At 37.5% G+C, this 20,008-nt stretch overlaps 1 protein-coding gene across 3 annotated transcripts in view; it reads right to left on the reverse strand.

Moving 5' to 3' along the window:
- The window catches only part of CUL3 (cullin 3), a 103,464-nt gene that overhangs the window by 63,393 nt on the left and 20,063 nt on the right, over window positions 1–20,008 (reverse strand). The window contains exon 2 of one of the 3 annotated variants that reach the window (XM_070422245.1): window positions 15,582–15,779. The exons of 1 other annotated variant lie outside the window; for it this stretch is intronic. In XM_070422245.1, the coding sequence (XP_070278346.1) occupies window positions 15,582–15,779 (198 nt within the window). Of the gene's footprint in view, window positions 1–14,261; window positions 14,325–15,581; window positions 15,780–20,008 lie in introns of those variants that run through there. One more of the 3 variants, XM_070422247.1, reaches the window with a different exon arrangement.

Below are 20,008 nucleotides of genomic sequence, written 5' to 3' on the forward strand. Positions count from 1 at the left end.
ATTTTAGTTCTAAAGTTCACTAAAATTATAACTGAGCCAAATAATAAATGAGGGTAGAGATTACTGAAAGTTAAGAACGTTCTTCTCTAAGTCTCAAAACTCAAGACAATATTTAATTCAAATATTAATTAAATCTCAGAAGTACAGAAATTTGTATGTAGCATTATTTTGTTGTTGTGTTTATTTTTTTAATCCTCACCCGAGGATATTTTTTCATTGATTTTTAGAGAGGATGGAAGAGAGAGAGAAAGACAAAGAAACATCGATGTGTGAGAAACACATCAATTGGTTGCCTCCTGCACATGTACTGACCAGGGCAGGGCTGGGGATAAGCCTGCAACAGAGGCTCATGCCCTTCACTGGAATCGAACCTGGGACCCCTGGGTCCACAGACCCATGCTCTATGCCAGTGATGGCGAACCTTGTGAGCTCAGCGTGTCAGCATTTTGAAAAACCCTAACTTAACTCTGGTGCCGTGTCACATATAGAAATTTTTCAATATTTGCAACCATAGTAAAACAAAGACTTATATTTTTGATATTTATTTTATATATTTAAATACCATTTAACAAAGAAAAATCAACCAAAAAAATGAGTTCGAGTGTCACCTCTGACACGCGTGTCATAGGTTCGCCATCACTGCTCTATGCACTGAGCCAAACCGGCTAGGGCTAGCATTATTTTGCATTAAAATAAATATCATGGCCCAGCCAGCATGGCTTAGTGGTTGAGGATAGACCTATGAACCAGAAGGTAATGGTTGACTGGTTGATTCCCAGTCAGGGTTGTGACTGGGTTGTGGGCTGGATCACCAGTATGGGCGGAGGCAGCCAATCGATGATGTTTCTGTCTCTCCCTCCCTCTCCCTTCCTCACTGAAAGCAATTAAAATACATGCAAAAAAAATAAATAGACATTATGTATTAAAAACATAAAATGGGGCATGAACAACAGGAGTACATGCTACTTATACAAAGAGCATTAAAAAGTATCACAGAGATACTATAATTTTAACAGGTATGACCTCCTAGGAACCTGTAGTATTTTAACATTCACCCAGGAGCTAAAACAATTAAATTCGTATTTGCAAGCACCTGCCCAGGGCAACTACTAACTAGTTACTTAACCTATCTGGTCTGTAGCTCCTCTTACCTATTGATTAGATCAACATCACATCAAGCTCCACTACGATGCTTTAGTATCAATGCAGGGCAGACTCCATTTCCTCTGATTAAACATGATTTCTATTGGTTTTGTGTGATTTTAAAAGTCAGATTTGTTTTCTACTCTTTTAAAATAACTGGGAGCCACTGAATGTCTGTTATGTACCTTTCTGGGTCTAAATTCTGAAACACATTGCTTGTTTCACGTGAATATGTACATAAATATGCAACATTTACCATAATTTTAAAAAGGACTTAAGTTCCCACTTATAACACTTGAATTTTTACAGAGTCCTACATATGTGATCTAGGGCTTGTCACTTTATAAACTTTACCAGTTACATAAATCCTATTTTTCCAAGAAATGTCATTAAAGAATTATTCTTGCAGATCTCAAGAATTTTTCACTTCATCCTACTAATGTGATATAAACCTATCAAAAGTAGCTTAGTACAGAAGTGAATCTCAATGGAAAGTAAGTAATCCTCCTATATAATAAAAGCCTAATATGCAAATTGTCCCCTCGACTGGGAGTTCGACTGCTTGCTATGATGTGCACTGACCACCAGGGAGCGGCGCAGAACATGGCAGGTGTCGACTGCACACTGCGACCTCTTGCCGGCTACGTGGAGGCAGGGGTGATGGGGACGAAGGTGCGGTGAGAATGTAGGGTGTCCACCGAGCTCATTCTCACTCCCCTTACTACCGTCCCCTGGGACACCAGGGCTGGCACGCTGGTGAAGCCTCTGCGCTCAGGTGCCAGGTGCCCGCGAGGAGCCCACCCCACACCTGTGCATCTTCCGGCTGAGCCGGGCCACAGCCGCTGGGACTGTAGGGGCCAGTTGGCCTCCCCATGGGTTCGCGCAGGAGCCGGTCTGTGAGGCCAGCTGGGAGAGAGTGCACTGCCTGCCCGGCTTCCGTGTGGCGCCACTGGCAGCACTCACAGCATCTCAGCATGGGGACTCGGGCATCATGACTCAGATGGAGGGGGGCACGTGGGGACCCCGGGCCCCAGGTGCTGCCCAGGGCCCAGAGGTCAGCTGGGACCTGCCCTTCCACACCAGACGCTCACGTTTTGATCACTGGCCAGGCCTAGGGACAGCATCCGTGCGAGAATTTCATGCATTGGGCCTCTAGTGGAATATAAAAGACATTTTCCTAATCCAACAGAAACGGTTTGAAAAGAGCTCTACAGCTCTTTGTCTTACCCCAAGAATTCCTGATCTCAAAGATTAGCCATATACAGTGAATAGTGGCAGCACAGAAGTACAGATGCTGAAAAGCCTCTCAGCCTGATTCAAATCACAGACCCAACAGCAGATGTGTGCCCTGGAGAACTTAATTACTTTGTGTATCAGTTTTTATAAAATAGCAATAGCAGCACCACACCTACAACAAGGAGGTGTTGTACGGATAAAATGAGTTAACATACACAAAATGCTTAGAATTGTGCCTAGCCTACAGTAAATGCCATACAAGCATTTTCTACTATTATTTCTTGTATTACATATTCATAATCCTATGTAATAAAAGCCTAATATGCTAAGTGTCTGGTCAACCAGTCGGCCGTTCAACCAATCAAAGTATAATATGCTAATGATATGCTAAGGCTACTCAACTGCTAGTTATGATGTGCACTAACAACCAGGGAGCAGACAGTCAACCCGTCGACCAGTAGCTATGATGTGCACTGATCACCAGGGAGCAGACGCTCCAACCAGTAGGTTAGCTTGCTGGTGGGGTCTGGCCGATCGGGACTGGGCGAGACAGGCCAGACACACCCTGGAGCCCTCCCGAGGTCCCGCCCCGGCTGGCCAACCTCCTATGTCTCTCCCCGGCCCTGATCATGCACCAGTGGAGTCCCTCAGCCTGGCCTGCACCCTCTCACAATCTGGGCCCCCTCGGGGGATGTCAGAGAGCCAGTTTTGGCCCTATCCTGCAGGCCAGGCCCAGGGACCCCACTGGTGCACAAATTCATGCACCAGGCCTCTAGTATATTCATATACGTATTTGAATCTTGTTATACAAAGCATGTTCCTAAGAGCCAGTATCACGGTCAAGATCATCATCATCATCATCTGGGAGGTTAGAAATGCACAATCAGAACCTACATTTTAACAAGATTAACACAAAGTTCATAAGTGCCTTAAAATTTGAGAAACAAGTGACATAAAATACATATGTTCACGTATTTTATATAGTATTTTCTAAACTCTCAATTGCCACTTGATTCTTGCTTTCCTTTCTTCAATACAACAGCTATTTCTCCATAACTAGAAGGAATTCTTGTAACGTAGCCAATCTCCTACCATTTGTATATTTAATGTAAGTTTGGTGAATAGATGTTGCTATCTCATAGTATATATACCTTAAAATTTCTGTATTTCAAAACAAGCTTCTGCTGAGTTAACTTTCTAAGAATTCACCAATGACAAGTGATTTCTGATGCCCTCTTGATTTTTTTTCTAGACTGACAGGATTATTCTAAACAATTAGAATAAAGGTGGCAATCTTGATCCGAGGAATCATAACAGCATCAGCAAAACAAACTAGCCACTGCAGGGAAAACTTTTTTTCTTGATGCTGTACGAAGATTGTTCTCTAAGTAATTTACTAATGTATGTATAGTTAGTAATATCAGTTTAAGCATTTCACAAATTTCAAAAAAAAAAAAATTCAATCCTCATGGCAATATTCCCCACTCTGTTTTAAGTATCCAAAGTGAAGCTCTTAATTCAAAGCAATACATAAAATCTTTCCCCAAACTAACAACTGAAATATTTAATGATTACTTCCAACAAGCAAAGCAGGATGCTTTGGGGCACTACGGGGGATACAAAATGCATTCAGCAACTTTTATAATCTCTATGGGGGAAGGGAGAAAAGAGGAGCCTAATAGTAGCATTCATATGACCTCAATACAAAGCAGAAAACAATGACTAGCAATAGAGAAGTCAGGAGTTTCAAAGGAGGGGCACACAGTGAGAATTAGGACAACACACTTTCATAAAGAAAATTTGCTACATGTTCAATCAAATAATCATCTAAATTTGGTATTGTTTTAAAAAATACATTCTTAGTTCGAATACTTAAACTTTAAAAAAAATAACAAACCTCAGAAAAATCAGGATTTTTCTATGAGTACAAGGTAATGCCATTAAAAAAATGAAAGTTTTTTACCTACTGGTTTAAAAGGGAAACAAAAAGAAAAAAGTAGTATACCACAGTAGCAATATAAGTTATCATTTGTACAGTACTCTATTTCCAATGGTTAAGACAATAAGAGATACATTGAAAGCCATTATAGCATCAGTACTCTAGTTAAACAATGGGGACACTGACAGAATAAGTAGTAAAACACATACAAAGTATGGCAATATGGCAATTAGTCTTTTTATTCTCTTGGGTACCATGGAAAAAAAACTACAGTTCTACAAGATCACAGGATCTGGTGCCCAGCAGACTGAAAAACTCCAGTCTCAAAAAACCAGAGGTATACAGCCCCAAAATTATACTGTGCTTTTTAATGGTGAAACACATTCTGCATAAACAATGGTTAGATTCAGCAATTAATTTGGGTAGGTAGCCACCAGACAACACATCTGGACAGTTCAGGAATATAAACCATGATGGTTTCCATTTGAATGCCACAAACATTCTTTTTAAAAATATATATATTTTATTGATTTTTTTTACAGAGAGGAAGGGAGAGGGATAAAGAGCCAGAAACATCGATGAGAGAGAAACATCAATCAGCTGCCTCCTGCACGCCCCCTACTGGGGATGTGCCCGCAACCAAGGTACATGCCCTTGACCGGAATCGAACCTGGGACCCTTGAGTCCGCAGGCCGACGCTCTACCCACTGAGCCAAACCGGTTAGGGCTAGAAACATTCTTAAAGATTCATTTCAACAGACAATTATTGAGTGTCAACTATATTAAGGAGCAGGAAACACAAAGATGAATGAAACAGGTCCTAGCTTGTTCATACACTTATTTAATAAATATTAAAAGAATGTCACTAGAGAATACAACAGAAAACAAGATAGACGTACCTGTCCTCAAGTCTTTTAGTCTACTCAACAATGTAATCGGAAAGAATTGAAGTTTAACATAGGTGAACTTGGCTAAATAACACTTTAAACATGGCTCTCCTCAAGCATCTTTTCTCTATTAATCCTTTCAAAATAGATGCTACTCAACTTCCTGTGTCCCTCATATCACAAGATTGCTATCTTTCTAACTCTCTAATAATCCATATTCCTACCCTTTCCCCAATTTCTTTCTCTTTTGAGAATATCCTATACATATTCAAGTAACTTTTCCGTATCTTATTCATTAAGATTCTGTATACCTAGCTCACATAGTACACCTTCCTCTTCTGTTTGACTCCTATCATCACCTTAAGCAACTCTAATATTCAACATGATGGGTTCTCAGTTTCTTTGGGAAACTTTAAGTGAGAAAAAAAGAGAAGTGAAGATGGCAGATTGAAAGGTAAGTCACAATAAAGCATTGAAAACGACACTCCTACTGAACCTTTATTCCCATCTTCCCCAGTCTCTGGCTGCTACCACCCACAAAATAAAAGCCAAACCCCCTACAATGTTTTCAAAACTTTGTCCAAGTAACTCTCATTCTTATTTCCGACAAATGCACTTGAAATCCTTTATATTTCATCTACACTAGTAATTTTTAACCTTTGTCATCTCATGGCACACATAAACTAATTCTTAAAATTCTGTGGCATACCAAAAAATGTATATTTTTTTACCAATGTGACCAAAAAAGGTATAATTTTGATTGATTTGCCATGAAAAAAAAAAAAAATTACCTACTCTTTGTGCTCCAAAGTGACTTAAAAAAAAATCAGGGGAATACTTGTATATAAGGATTTCTGCTACCAATAACTAACCAATCAGATACAACCTTATTATGCGACGTGACCAATAAGGTACAACTCTTATATGACCTACGTATTTATGGTTCAAGACAGGGCATTCATACTGAATGGCTATTATGTTGGCTGCTGTCATTTTTTAATCTGACAATCTAAGGGAAAAGAGGTCAGGTACTGCATGTTTTAAAAATTCTTGTGGCACACTGGTTGAAAATCACTGGTCTACACTGATCTACCTGACCAAGGCTCATACCTACATATCTTTGCTACTCATGCCATTTTTCCTACTGAGACTATCTTTGGCCTTTGTTTATTCATGGGGTGAGTCTAACAATCCTTTAAAACTGACGACCTTTTCTTTCAACCCTGCTCCTCATTCCTCAGGCACAACAATTTCCCTTCAAATCTGATTACCTCACTAAAACTGGGAGCTTTCTGATGACAAGTATGATATCTTAATTATATTTTGGTGGCTGAAAACAGGAGAGTATTTGTGGGCCTCTGAATCTGCTAATAAAAATCTTATTTTCTAGTGCTTTTATCAACATTCTTCATAATTCACTGCAACCATTATATTTATAACAGTTTATACATAAATGCCATTAAAAATCTCTCTGCATTCATTCACATTTACCTAGAAAGGGAAGAAAAGCACTAAAAACCTTTATTATAGAAGCTGAGTCTGATTAATTGGCCTACACAATAGTCTAGAGCAGTGATGGCGAACCTATGACACGCGTGTCAGAGGTGACACGCAAACTCATTTTTTTGGTTGATTTTTCTTTGTTAAATGGCATTTAAATATATAAAATAAATATCAAAAATATAAATCTTTGTTTTATTATGGTTGCAAATATCAAAAAATTTCTATATGTGACACGGCACCAGAGTTAAGTTAGGGTTTTTCAAAATGCTGACACGCCGAGCTCAAAAGGTTCGCCATCACTGGTCTAGAGCCTATCATAAAATTACCAACTTAATTTCCATATGCAATGAGTACCATCATATAAACATCTTAATTTACCTACAAATAAACATAATTTCTACAACTCTGGCTATATTTATTTTCCCTCTAAAACTGGGGAGACAAATTAATATATTAAAACAATAGTTTACATAGAAACGTCATTTTCAGCAAATGAGGCCCTCTGTACAAATAATTAGTAGTAGGGTGTTATTCTACAAAGACTTCAATTTACAAAACAAAATCCAAAAAGAAAGTCACTTAAAAATTGAAACTATTCCCTCTTGAGGCTTCAATTTTCCTACCTACCTAAGAGCTTCGAATTGAGCAGGATTATAAGACACAGATTCAAGTACTAAGTCCAAAACAAGTTCTGCAAGAGGAGGGATCTTTGATACATTGCAAATACTTATAAGAACAGTGCCTGGCATGAGTAGGTCCTCAACAGGCAGTTTTCTGAATGAATGAAAAGTGAAGAGGATGAAGCTCTTATTTTGCCTTCTTCCCCATCCAATTAAAGTAAGATATTATTTGAAAAATAGGATATATGGATAGAAAGATCTTGACAGCCACTGAAATAATGTTCTTTTTAGCAATAAAGAACTATTTCTACTTGAGTTAAAAAAATCAACATCTTTTTTTGTTCAGCTGCTTTTCTAAGAGGAAAACAAACCTTCAAAGTATAAGAATTCACTTTTATAAGCTCATTTGTGAGGCTGCCATATTATTAAATTATTACTATTACTATAGAGTAATAATTTGAAAGAGAATGAAAAATGAAGCATAAAGCAAATCTAAGAAACCTGTTAAGCATTCTTGACATGTTAAAACAAATTTTATACCTGACTGTAAGAAACAATTAAGAATATAAATGTTTTTATTCTACACATATTATGGCACAGGAATGAACAATGGTAAACCGCAAAAACTATGATCCTCTTAAGTCTCAATAACCCCAAACTGTCAAGATGCACTCATATAATTTTAGGACTCATTCAGGCTAACAAAACCAACCCCAATTTCAGAAAAATCTAGTAATTTGTTCAAGACTGTTGGTAGCAAAATTAGCTCTAAGTCCAGCTCTTCCTACTTCTTATCCAGTACTTTTCTACTGCAGCTGCTTCTAAATTATTTCTTACTAGAGGCCCAGTGCACAACTTCCTGCACGGATGGGGCTAGGCCTGTCAGGAGGAGGAGACAGCGGGAGGTTGGACAGCCAGCCCACCCCAATCAGGGCTGGGCAGCCTGGGGGGAGGGGCCACAGGTGATTGGCCAGTGGTCCCCGCCCCTTATTGGGGTGGGGGGCTAGTTGGGGGTAGAGCTGGCAATGGGGAGGGGCTGTGGGCAGTGGGCCGGCTGGTCCTGCCCCCACATGGGGTGAGGGGGCCTATCAGGGTCAGTGGATGGGGGAGGGGCCGTGGGAGGTTGGCCAGCCAGCCCCACCCCTGATTGGTGTGGGTGGGGCCAATCAGGGGTGGAGATGGCTTAGGGGAGGGGCTGCAGGTCAATCAGGGTGGTGGGGGTCTATTGGGGGTGAGGCTGGCTGGGGGGAGGGGCCACAGGCTGTTGGCCAGCCGGCCCTGCCCCTGATTGGGGTGGGGCCGGGTGGGGGGAGGGGCCTCGGGTGGTTGGCCGGCCAGCCCCACCCCCAATCCAGTCGGTTCACTGGCCACAGTGGGCGTCATAGTGACTGGTCGTTCCAGCGTTTCGGTCGCTGGCTTTTTATATATATAGAATATTCAACATGGAATGCTCAACAGTGAGTAAAAGAAAAAACAGCAAGTTCTAGTTTAATGTACTATGAGCTTAGAGACTGTCAAGTTTAAACCTCAAATAGAAATCTTCTAAAAGGAGATAATCCATCCAAAACAAAGCACTTCAAATATTTTACAATTTTAGATTATACTTCAATAAATCTGTAGAAAACTTTAAAAAATAATTCAATCCTTACCTAACCCTGCCCACAAGTAAAAGAACTGAGTATCCCTATTTTTTAATTTAAAACTATCTTTTAACATAAAGCACACATACACAGAAAACCACAACTCAAATCAACAAATGTTGAAATTAAATTATTTTATAATTTAAGGTCAGCACTGAATCATAAGTAACACTAAACACTCTGGCCATTTTTCAGTCTCCGCCACAATCCTCAAACTATCTGAAATGTTTAAATTCATCAGAGTTCTACCTGCATCCCTCATTTCTTCTTTCTGTGTGATTTCATCCACTTCCAGGGCTTTACATATCATTTATATGCTCATAATTCCCAAATTTACATTTCCAGTCCAAACTTCTCAGAGAACTAGATTTGCTTTCTTTGGCATCTTAAAAGTAATCTGTCCAGCCCTAACTGGCTTGGCTTAGTGGATAGAGCATCGGCCTGCGGACTCAAGGGTCCCAGGTTTGATTCCGGTCAAGGGCATGTACCTTGGTTGCGGGCACATCCCCAGTATGGGGCGTGCAGGAAGCAGCTGACTGATGTTTCTCTCTCATCGATGTTTCTAATTCTCTATCCCTCTCCCTTCCTCTCTGTAAAAAATCAATAAAATATATTTTTAAAAAAGTAATCTGTCCAAATGAAGCATCTTTTTGTTTTACCCCAAATCACTGAATTGTCCAAGAACTCGAAAACTATAAATCATCTGGGATAATCAACCCGCAGGCAACAATATTTCTACATCAGAAATTTTTCTTGAAATGGAAAACTTTTCTTTATCCCCACTATCACCTGAAGCTATTACTCTGTTCCCCTCACTTCCAACTTTGAGCTCTCACAGCAACCAGAGTTAAAGTTTTAAAAACCTACATCAGATCATGTCACTGTCTTGCTTAAAATCCTTTCATGACTTCCTCTTGTACATATAATTAAGTATGAAGCTCTTATACCCAGGCTTCAAGGCCTGCCATGATCTGACTTACGTTTCTTTCTCCAACTCCATTCTGCCTCACTACTAATTCTTAATTTGCCATTCACAACTGGCTTCCCATCCCCCACCCCCATTTTCTCTAGTCCAGAAATGGGCATATGATAGCCTGCTATCCTTCTAAAAGAAAGTTTTCTTAGAATACTGCCCTGCCACTCATTATACTAGTATATGGTCTATTGCTGTCATTGTGCTATAACAGGAGAGTCAAGGAGCCCTGACAAAGAAGGTTCTGAAAGCTGAAAATATTGACTATCTGGTCCTTTACAGGAAAGAAAAAAATTTTCATAGGCATTCCTTGTGCCTGGAATGCTCTTCAACCCACTTGTCTCCTGAGCACCTTTTTCATTCTTCAAGTCCCAGTTTAAACATCACCACTTCCTCCCTTTCTTGGTCTATGTAGTTGCCCTCATCATTTTTCTTTAACACTCTGTATGCTGTTTTCTCCATTATATTTTGTAACTAAACACTTGTTTATCTGTTCCATGAGTGCAGGGATCAGATGCATTCTATTTACCAATATATTTCCTACACCTAAGTCAGAGCCTGTCAAATAAATACCTTTGAATATTGAATTCGGTGTTAAGTCTTACAAGAACACATTTGATTTGACAAAATGATCTATAATTTAAAAATTCTTAAAACTGGAAAGTAGCAGAACATTTTTTCTCCAATATAACCATGCTTTTAAAGCTATTTTATTTAGAAAAGAGTTAAAGAAAAATAAACACTGTGAATTCTGAAAAGGTTTCATATATACTAAAATAAGACAAGATTTTTCTTATGGCGAGACACAAAGGCCACATCACACCCTCCGTTTCACTTTGTGGTCTTCAGAAATTCACTGAATTCCTTTGAGTCTCAGCTTCCTCAAAAGGAACATTCCGGTAGAGTTAGAAAGAAAATACTACCAAGAAAGAGAAATTAGCATTTAGCTTTTCCATGCCTGCTTCAATTTTGTGAACTCATTTCCAAAGTCAATCAGATAATTTCATCTCAAAGAAGTGTTCTCCCTTCATATGCCCTCTGGTAGTTTATACCATTCTGCTTTATCAAAAATGTTCTTCAAAATGTTCATTATTCTCATCTTGAAATCAGGGTACCAATAAACTACAATAAACCATCCCTGATTCCATGTAAAAATTGTATTTCCACTGCATTTTTCAACGTGAAAAGATAGGTTCTGGGCTATGTAGGCCGTACCACCAAAACACTAAAAGGTTCACTTCAAAAGAACCTTTAAGCAAAGGTTCGTTTTGCTTAAAAAAAAAACACACAAAAAAGCAAAACTACACACACACACACACACACACACACACACACACACACACACGTTAGGCAGTTCAGCTAACTGCTAAAAGCATAGAGAACAAAAAGCTGATGAACAGATCATGTAATAATGCTTTCAAAACACAAAGGGATATATTTGGTAAGATTGAAGATAGTTACACTGACACCACAGAACCCTAAATCATTCCTTCATCTTCTAGTCAGAAGGTGCAATGATGAGACTGCTGATACTGATTTTCATGCGAACTACTCTTATACACATTTACTTGGAAGCAAGCATTTCTAAAAGTCCCATCTGGTAGAACAAGTGTAAGATTTCCTATATCAGGAGACAAACATTTTGGATTACTATATGATGACCCTGCCTGTCAGTTAACAGACTTCTTTTGGTGTCTCCATACAGTAGTATTTACAGTTAAATCAAAAAAGATAAACGGAAAACACAAAAATGTAAGCACAGATACTAACAGAGTTTCAAAAAGTTAGTCAATTGAAATAAAGAATTAGCTATGCTGAAACTGGTACATTTCTTAGTCAGAAATTGATGGTTTAAGCTGGTCAAATGAGGGCTTGTGAAAAAAAATATTAAAGAATATTTTCAGATGCTGGTGCTCTATCATTAATACCTGTGTAAAAGAAATTAAGAATTTAGCAAATATATTTTAATTTCTTTAGCACAATCAACTTGAATACATGTTCTCTGGAATATATTGGGAAACTGCCTGTATTTTAAAATGACAGTTAACCTTAATATAGGATCACTTTAAACAACTGAAAAATGCTAAAGCTCCTGCAGTTACCATGGAATTATGTGTTCACATGACTTCAATTTCTACCTAACCATGTGGAGAGTCAAAAAATTAATCATTTAAATACTGACCTCCCATTCTGGCCTTCTCTCCTCACTTTTTGGATAAGCCAATTCTCAATCATAGCACATTAACTACAGATGATTTTTCTGTTTCTGTGCCCAAGCTGCAAAGCACTGCTTAAAATAATATGATGATGATAATAATAATGATGATCACACATTCGATCTATTTTCTACTGAGTTTTTTCCTCACTTGACAATTCCTCCCTATATTCTCCACAAGGGCTAGACCAAGACTCTTCACCTCATTTTCAGATGTATGGCTTAAATATTTTTAGAACTAAAGAATCTCAGAGATATTACTGACAGTTCCTTTATTTTAATTATATAAACTAAGACCTAGAATTTAAAGAACTATAGTTTTACAAACATTGAGCCAATTTACGTGAAGCCCCTCATGCAGCCTCAAGGTTAGCATATTTATTACATCTTGATCCATTAACTATGTATACCTCAGGAGCCAATCTACAGAGAAGTCAAGGACTCGGCCTGAAACCACAATGACTGAATGTTTCATCTCGGCCATATACTAGCTACATGCATCTGGACAAATCACCAATCTCTGTGCCTCAGTTTCCTAACTTGCAAAATAGGTATAATAGTACTATCTAGCTCATTGGATTGTGACCATTAACCAAATTAATACTTGTAAAAAGCATTAGAACTGGACCTGGCACATATAGAAGTTAAGAATCAATTGTGTTATCATCATTCTCTATAGAACTCTGGCAAATGAGAACATGCCCCTCTCTTCTACCTTTACTTCCCCATTGTTCCCAACTCTCTCCACATCCAAGAACTCAGTTGCTCTAATCTTCTCTCCCTTCAAGAGCTTAAAGCAAAACTCTTCCACTCTATTTTTCTTTTTTTGTTTGATATCAAGCGCCTTATATTAGTCTTATTTTCTCATACTTATCTAACCACAGTTTGCTCTTGAAGACTCATTCCTTGGCTCTGGGATTTTTGTTCTCTGTGATTTCCAACACTTATTCCTCAAGATGTGCTACCAAATGCCAAATCTTGATCTTCAGTTTTGAGCTCCTACCCAAGCTCTAAACCTGTATCTCCAAGCATGATATTTTTACTTGAGAATTTTATTACGATCTCACAATTATCCTCAAATGTAAAATAATTTCTAAGGTGCTTGCCAACTATAAAAATTTCCAATATAATCTAAAACAAAATTTGTCATTTCCTCTACTCATTCCAAATCAGTTTTCCACTATTATTTCACAATATTTCAATTAGTGGCACCATAATTCTCCCAATAACCAAATACCAGCTAGTCTTACTTTAGAATTTGACATTATCCATTCATTTTTAGCCTAATGCTTTACTCAGATTTTCCCGGGTTTTCTCCTGCTTCCAGCAAACAACCTCCCAATTCTACATTATATAAATTCCACTTTAATCTTCCTCAAATGTCACATTATTATCTACTTAAAAACATCCAATAAACCTCCACTGTTAAGTTCAAATCCCTTAACTTGGCATTCAAGTTTTTCTCCAGTTGGTTCCCAAACCATTTTTGCAGTACCATAATCCACTAATTCCCATAAATTATTATATACCTCAAACTCTAGTTACCACCTAAGTAAACATGTCTATATAATCACGTTATACCTGCAATCTCTGGAATGCCTTCCACATAGTTCACTTATATCTCAAATTTATCATGGCTCACTTCAATTTGATCCTTCTCGTGAAACCTTACAGCCCAGGGTAACTTATTTACCACTTAATTATATAATGCCTCACACTGTTATCTTATGTGTGTATCATCTCTCACATCAGAGTAAAAACAAACCTATGAAGCGTTAGTATCATGTATCCCTTTGCATCCACCGTATTTTCCTAGCAGTCACTTAACAAAAAAACCCCCATTGAATTGCATGAAGAACATATTACCTGCTTTATGAGATACTAGCTACTGCTCATGTAATCCCACTTAAGAGAAAGGACTTGCAAAAGGAATAATAGAAATAAAAAGTGACTATTTTGTAACCACTAGAGTAATAATGATTCATGCAAGAATCATCAATGGATGCTAAACAATCACATGAAAGTTTCTTGGGGAACAGGATATTTATACAGTCTCAAAATATATCTGAACAAATTACTTATGAATTACAAAGGGAAAAAGGTACCTTTACAGTGGAGAAATCTGGCGGACACCAAGTGATCAAAGTTAACATCACCAATAATGGGATAAACTGACATCATGTGCCTCCTGATGTGATGCACTGAGGACACAACATCACTTATGTATTATTCCTGCCAAAAATGCATAACCTGAAACTAGTCATGAGGAAACAATCAGACAAACCAAAAACTGAGGGACAATCTACAAAACAACTGACCTATAGTCTTCAAAAATGTCAATGTGTTGAAAGACAAAGAAAGGCTGAGAAATTGTGTATGTGATCCTGGATTGGATTCTGGATCAGAAAACTGCAATAAAGGGTATCACTGCTACACAGGGCAAGGGTGAATTTATATGTGGACTGTTTCAAATAAAAGTATTATATTAATGTTAAACTGCCTGATTTGGAACATTGTTCTTTGGTTAACTAAGAGAATTTCCTTGTTCTTAGGATAAATATTCTCAAATATTTGAGAGTAAATAAATCTAAAATGTATTCTTTAATTGTTCAGCAATAATATCAGTAATTTGGATAATAACATGTATCAATAAATGGATTGGCAAAAATGTGGCAAAATATTAATAACAGGTGAATCTACAATGAGATCATTGTACTACTGGTACAACTTCCATTTTCTCAAAAATAAAATTTTAAAAATGAATACCCTAATACCACACAAAAGCTTTTGAGTTTTTATTTATCTGTGGTATTTACATCTTATCTGACAATCTTAAAGCCAGACATACTTGCAGTGGAAGAGTTTGCTTTATAAAAACATATGTTCTAAAAAAAACAAATACATCTTTTTGGAACCAAAGAACCATTTGATAATGTTAACAGCCCAACACTATTTTTTTTAAATTCATATTTCTAAAGTAAAACTCAGTTAAAATAAAAAAAAGTCAGTTTCAAATGGTAAAAAGTCTTAGACAATATAACAATGTAGTTTTAATATTTTCAACTATGCAGAGAAAGTGGAGAAAGCTAATTTTGGTTGATTATGCATTTTAAGGAAAAAATGATGCTCTATAATTAACATATTAATAAATAAGCATTTGTAAATTACTGCAAGTTTGCTTCCTTAACTATGATTATAGAGAATATTGCTCATAGAACACAAATTTCATCTTCCCTCAATTATCTACAATTCTGATTTAGCTGATTGTAAGTTTTGAGTAAGGTTTTGTAATATAGCCATTATAACTGGTTATTTCTATAGGCTTCCTAGAGCCTTTAAAAACAATACTTCTAGTCATAGTAAAATATGGTATAAAGATTTCCTAGATTCAGTATAATTAGTAACAGTCCTTTAAAGTTGGATACCTTATTTATGAGATGTTCGGTAACAACTTCTCTTAGTCCAGTGTAGAGCTTTTCTCCATGTTTATGCAAAACCATTGTATATGCATTTCTATAGAGCTCCTCAAAACTAAGACCACTGTTATTCTTACGCTGGATTTCTTGAATTGCATTTTTCAGAAGGTCCCAAATGCTGTTTACATATTTTTCATCCATGGTCATCTGTAATATCCAAGAGAGAAAAAGAGACAAAAACAAAAACAAAAACCAATGGTTGAAAATTTGTATTTATCCATACAGTAAATATTTCATTATACGGCTATGATGATAAAGCTGTATGACTTATAAGGATGTTAACAATCTGTTTTAATAGAAATAAAATAAATTTACCGTTTTCAGAGTTGATAGAAACCATTTTTAAAAAATCCTTTAAGACCTCCCTCCCTTATCTGCAGCAGAACCCCTCCATTTAAAATCACAATCTCTGTTATTAATACTTGCTTTAGCAGAAAGTGTGAAACATCTTTCCCCTAAGTTTATTTAGTAAAACACAAGCTCAGAGATTTCCTCTCCTGTAGATTTACAGAGCTCTTTGACAAATTAAAGATTGAGGAAAGACCTGCATTTAAAAACAAAACAAACAGAAAACAAAAATAAAGCCCACATTTTCTGTTTAACTTAGCATATTCTAATTTTCTTTCTTTCCCAGATTAGATTTCATGGTCCATCATTTGTAACTACCTTTTATGTAACATTTGTTTTAAGTCACTTGTCCCTCTCTACCTCCCTCCAAAAACACACCATTATAAGACTCAACTGCCTGCCTACACTGCACCCATGTAGTTGAAAGTAAATGAAGAATAAAACGTATGCTCATATTCAATTCATCTCAGTTTAAATTCATGACCACTAATCACAAATGGGCCCTTAGTTTAACCCCACAATCCTACTTTTCTCTAATCTACTGACCCAAATATCCTAGATGACTTTTTGGATAATGACTTGCTTCCTGTTTTGAGAAAACAGGAACCTGAAAGGAACTACAAATTCACCATATCCACTAATCTAGTTGACTGCATACCAATATAATTTGTTAGTTCTTGTGCTACTAGCAAATTAGTGTCCAGTTCTTATACTCAAATTATAGCACAGGGACAAAAAACACAGGCAAATTCTAGGAACCTGTTATAAATGGAGAATTTCAGAACCCCAAACCAGACCTAGAGAACCATAACTTGCATTTTAACCCCAGGTGATTCACACACAGAAGGAAGTTTAACAAGTACTGCTCTAGTTCCATAACAACTCATCTATTCAAGGACCCCCTTTAGCAATCCTCCTTCCTAGCATTATCAAATGTTTTCTCTTCTTTGCTACATAATTTCCATCTGCATTCAAAATTATCAGTTTCCCATCCTAAAAACAAACAAACAAATCCTCACAACCCCACATATTTCTCCAGCACCACCTAATTTCTCTCTTTTCCATTTACAGCAAAATCACAAGGCAGGGAAGGAGAACAACTCTATGTTGATTGTATCTAAGTCCTATTTTCCCCACTATATCTTGAAGCCCCTCTAGTAAGGATTCCGATTTTCTACCATTTCACTGAAATTACTCTTGAAGAGGTCACCAAGGGTCTTCCACATTGCTAAATTTAATGGTCAAAGTCTCAGTTCTTATCTTACTTGACCTATCTAGCAGCAATTCAAAGAGCTGATCATTCCTACTTGAAACAGATTTCTCACTTGCCTTCCAAGCTATACCATCTTTCTACTCTACTGGTTTGTATTTGTCAGTCTGCTTACCAGTTCTTCATCACAACTGCCAACCCTAAGGCTCAAGTTCTAAGCCTTTTTGTTCATCCACGCTGTTTTTAAAAGGTGAAGTTGATTTCATCTATTCTTATGGCTTAAGTTAACCTCAAAATTTATATATCCTGTTTGGCCCTCTCCCCTAATATCGGTCATATTTTCAGCTTCCTACTCAATGTTTCTACTTGAATGTCTACTAGCAAGTCTAAAACAGAAACCCTAATCTTTCCCCCTAAATCTGCTTCTCATGCAGTCTTCTCCAAATGAGCAAATGTCCAATCCATCCTTACAATTGCCAAAAAGTTTGTAATCCTCATTACACCCTTACCTCACTTTTAATCCAACTGGAAATTCTATTGTCTCTACCTTCAAAATATATCCAGAATCTAAGCCCTCCTAACCACTTCCATTACTACTTGCCTAGTCCAAACCATCATCTCTCAGTTTATTTCAACAGTCTCCTAACTGGTCTCGGCTTCTGCTCTTGGCCTATAATCACAGAGCAACGAGACTGACCTTCTGAAAACATAAAATCAAACCATGTAACTCATCTCATTTTGCTTGGAGTTGGAAGTTCCAATTCTATGCTACAAAGCCTTATTCGAATCTGCTAATCTCTGACATGAGCTAGTCCTCCCTTCTTGCTCGCTCTGCTCCAGCCACACCAGCTTCCTTGCTATTCCCTGTATACGTCAAACAAGTTCACTTCAAGGTATCTAGCTGCTACTCTCTCTGAAATGTTCTTCCCCTAAATACTTTCATGGCTCATTCATGTATCAACCTCAAAATCCTGCTCAAGTGTCACCTTAAAACGAAGCTTTAACTGCCCACTCTTTTTAAATAGCAGCAGCCTCCTACTAGTGACCCTCAAGTTCCAACCCCACATTCCTGATTTTTCTTGGCCGCCCTCCTCCCAGCCAATGTCAGCTCTATGAAGGCAGGGATATTTTTCACTGCTGAATCTCTCAGCCACTAAAATCAGACCTGACATTTAAGCTCTTACTAGTATACTTGTTGACTGAATGATTTCCTGCTAATCTTTGGGTAAGGAGCCCTTTTTGTGCCACATGAACTTTACAAGTTCTGTATTCACAATCTGGGAAATCCTGCAACAATTACTTATCAGCTTCACACATACTTCTGACCTGAAACAAACAGAAATTACTGAGCTAGAATTTCCTCCAAAGAGGGCAGGAAAAAACAACAACAACACACCAACTATATGAACTATATGCTTACTGTATTTATTTTGGTGATGGTTTCACAGGTGAATACTTACCTCCAAACTCATCAAGTTGCATACATTAAATATGTACAGTTTTTTGTATGTCAATCATACCTCAATAAAGCAGTTTAAAATAAATCCTCTCCAAGCCTCTTCTAATGGGTATGAATGTCAAAGAGAAAGGAGTAGGTAGGCAAAACAGTTCTTTCAGTCATTCTACCAATAAAATACCAGCTCAACTATCAATGAAGAGGATTCTTAAGATGATGATTCAAACTGAGTCTTATTATTCTAAACTCTTCTGGAGAGCTTAAAAAGGAACCCTTTAGGAGAATAATGCCTTTCCTTTATTTAAATATGCAAATCCCTCCCTGACCGGTTTGGCTCAGGTTTGGATCACTGGATAGAGTGTCGGCCTGTGGACTCAAGGGTCCCAGGTTCGATTCCAGTCAAGGGCATGTACCTTGGTTGCAGGTACATACCCAGTAGGAGTGTGTAGGAGGCAGCTGATCGATGTTTCTCTCTCATCGATGTTTCTAACTCTCTATCCCTCTCCCTTCCTCTCTGTAAAAAAGTCAATAAAATATTTTTTTTTTAAAAAGTATTTAAATATTCAAATCCCAGGTCTATTGACTTTTCTGAAATGGCTTTAATTGAATTTACCCCTACACCTAAACTACTATTTTTTTGGTTAGATATCCTGATACATATAAAATATAAATAAGATGTAGTATTTAAACTTTTCACAAATAAATGATACAAGCCCATGTGATAATAACTTTAATAGTCCATGTACAGTAGTCCCCCTTATCCACAATTTTGCCTTCTGTGGTTTCAGTTACCCACGGTCAACCATGATCTGAAAATACTAAATGAAAAATTTCAGAAATAAGTAATTCATGATTTTAAAATTACAACCCATCTGAATAGTATGATGAAATCTGGCACCATCCTGCTGTGTGCAGCCAGGACAGGAATCATCCCTTTGTCCACTTGGCAGCTATCTTGGTTATTAGATCAACCATCGCTGCTTCACAGTGCTTGTGGTTCAAGTAACCATTATTTTATTTAATAGTGGCCCCAAAGCGCAAGAATAGTGATCGTGGCAATTGGGTATGTCAAAAAGAAGCAAAAAGTGCTTCCTGTAAGTGAAAAGCTTGAAGTTCTCAACTTAATACAAAAAAAAAAAAAAAAAATCACATGCTGGGAGGTTGTGAAGATAGACAACAAGAATGACTCTTCTATTAATGACATTGTGAGGAAGGAAAAAGAAATCTGTGCTAGTTTAGCTATCACACTTCAAACCACAGCAGTTACAGCCACAATGCATAAGTGCTTAGTGAAGACAAACAGGCATTACACCTGTGGGTAGAAGACATGAACAAAAAACATGTCCTAAATGATAGCAGCAA

This window comes from Myotis yumanensis, unplaced genomic scaffold, assembly GCF_028538775.1.
Source record: "Myotis yumanensis isolate MYYU_CA2020_CCGP unplaced genomic scaffold, mMyoYum1.0.hap1 SCAF_8, whole genome shotgun sequence".
Taxonomy (NCBI): domain Eukaryota; kingdom Metazoa; phylum Chordata; class Mammalia; order Chiroptera; family Vespertilionidae; genus Myotis; species Myotis yumanensis.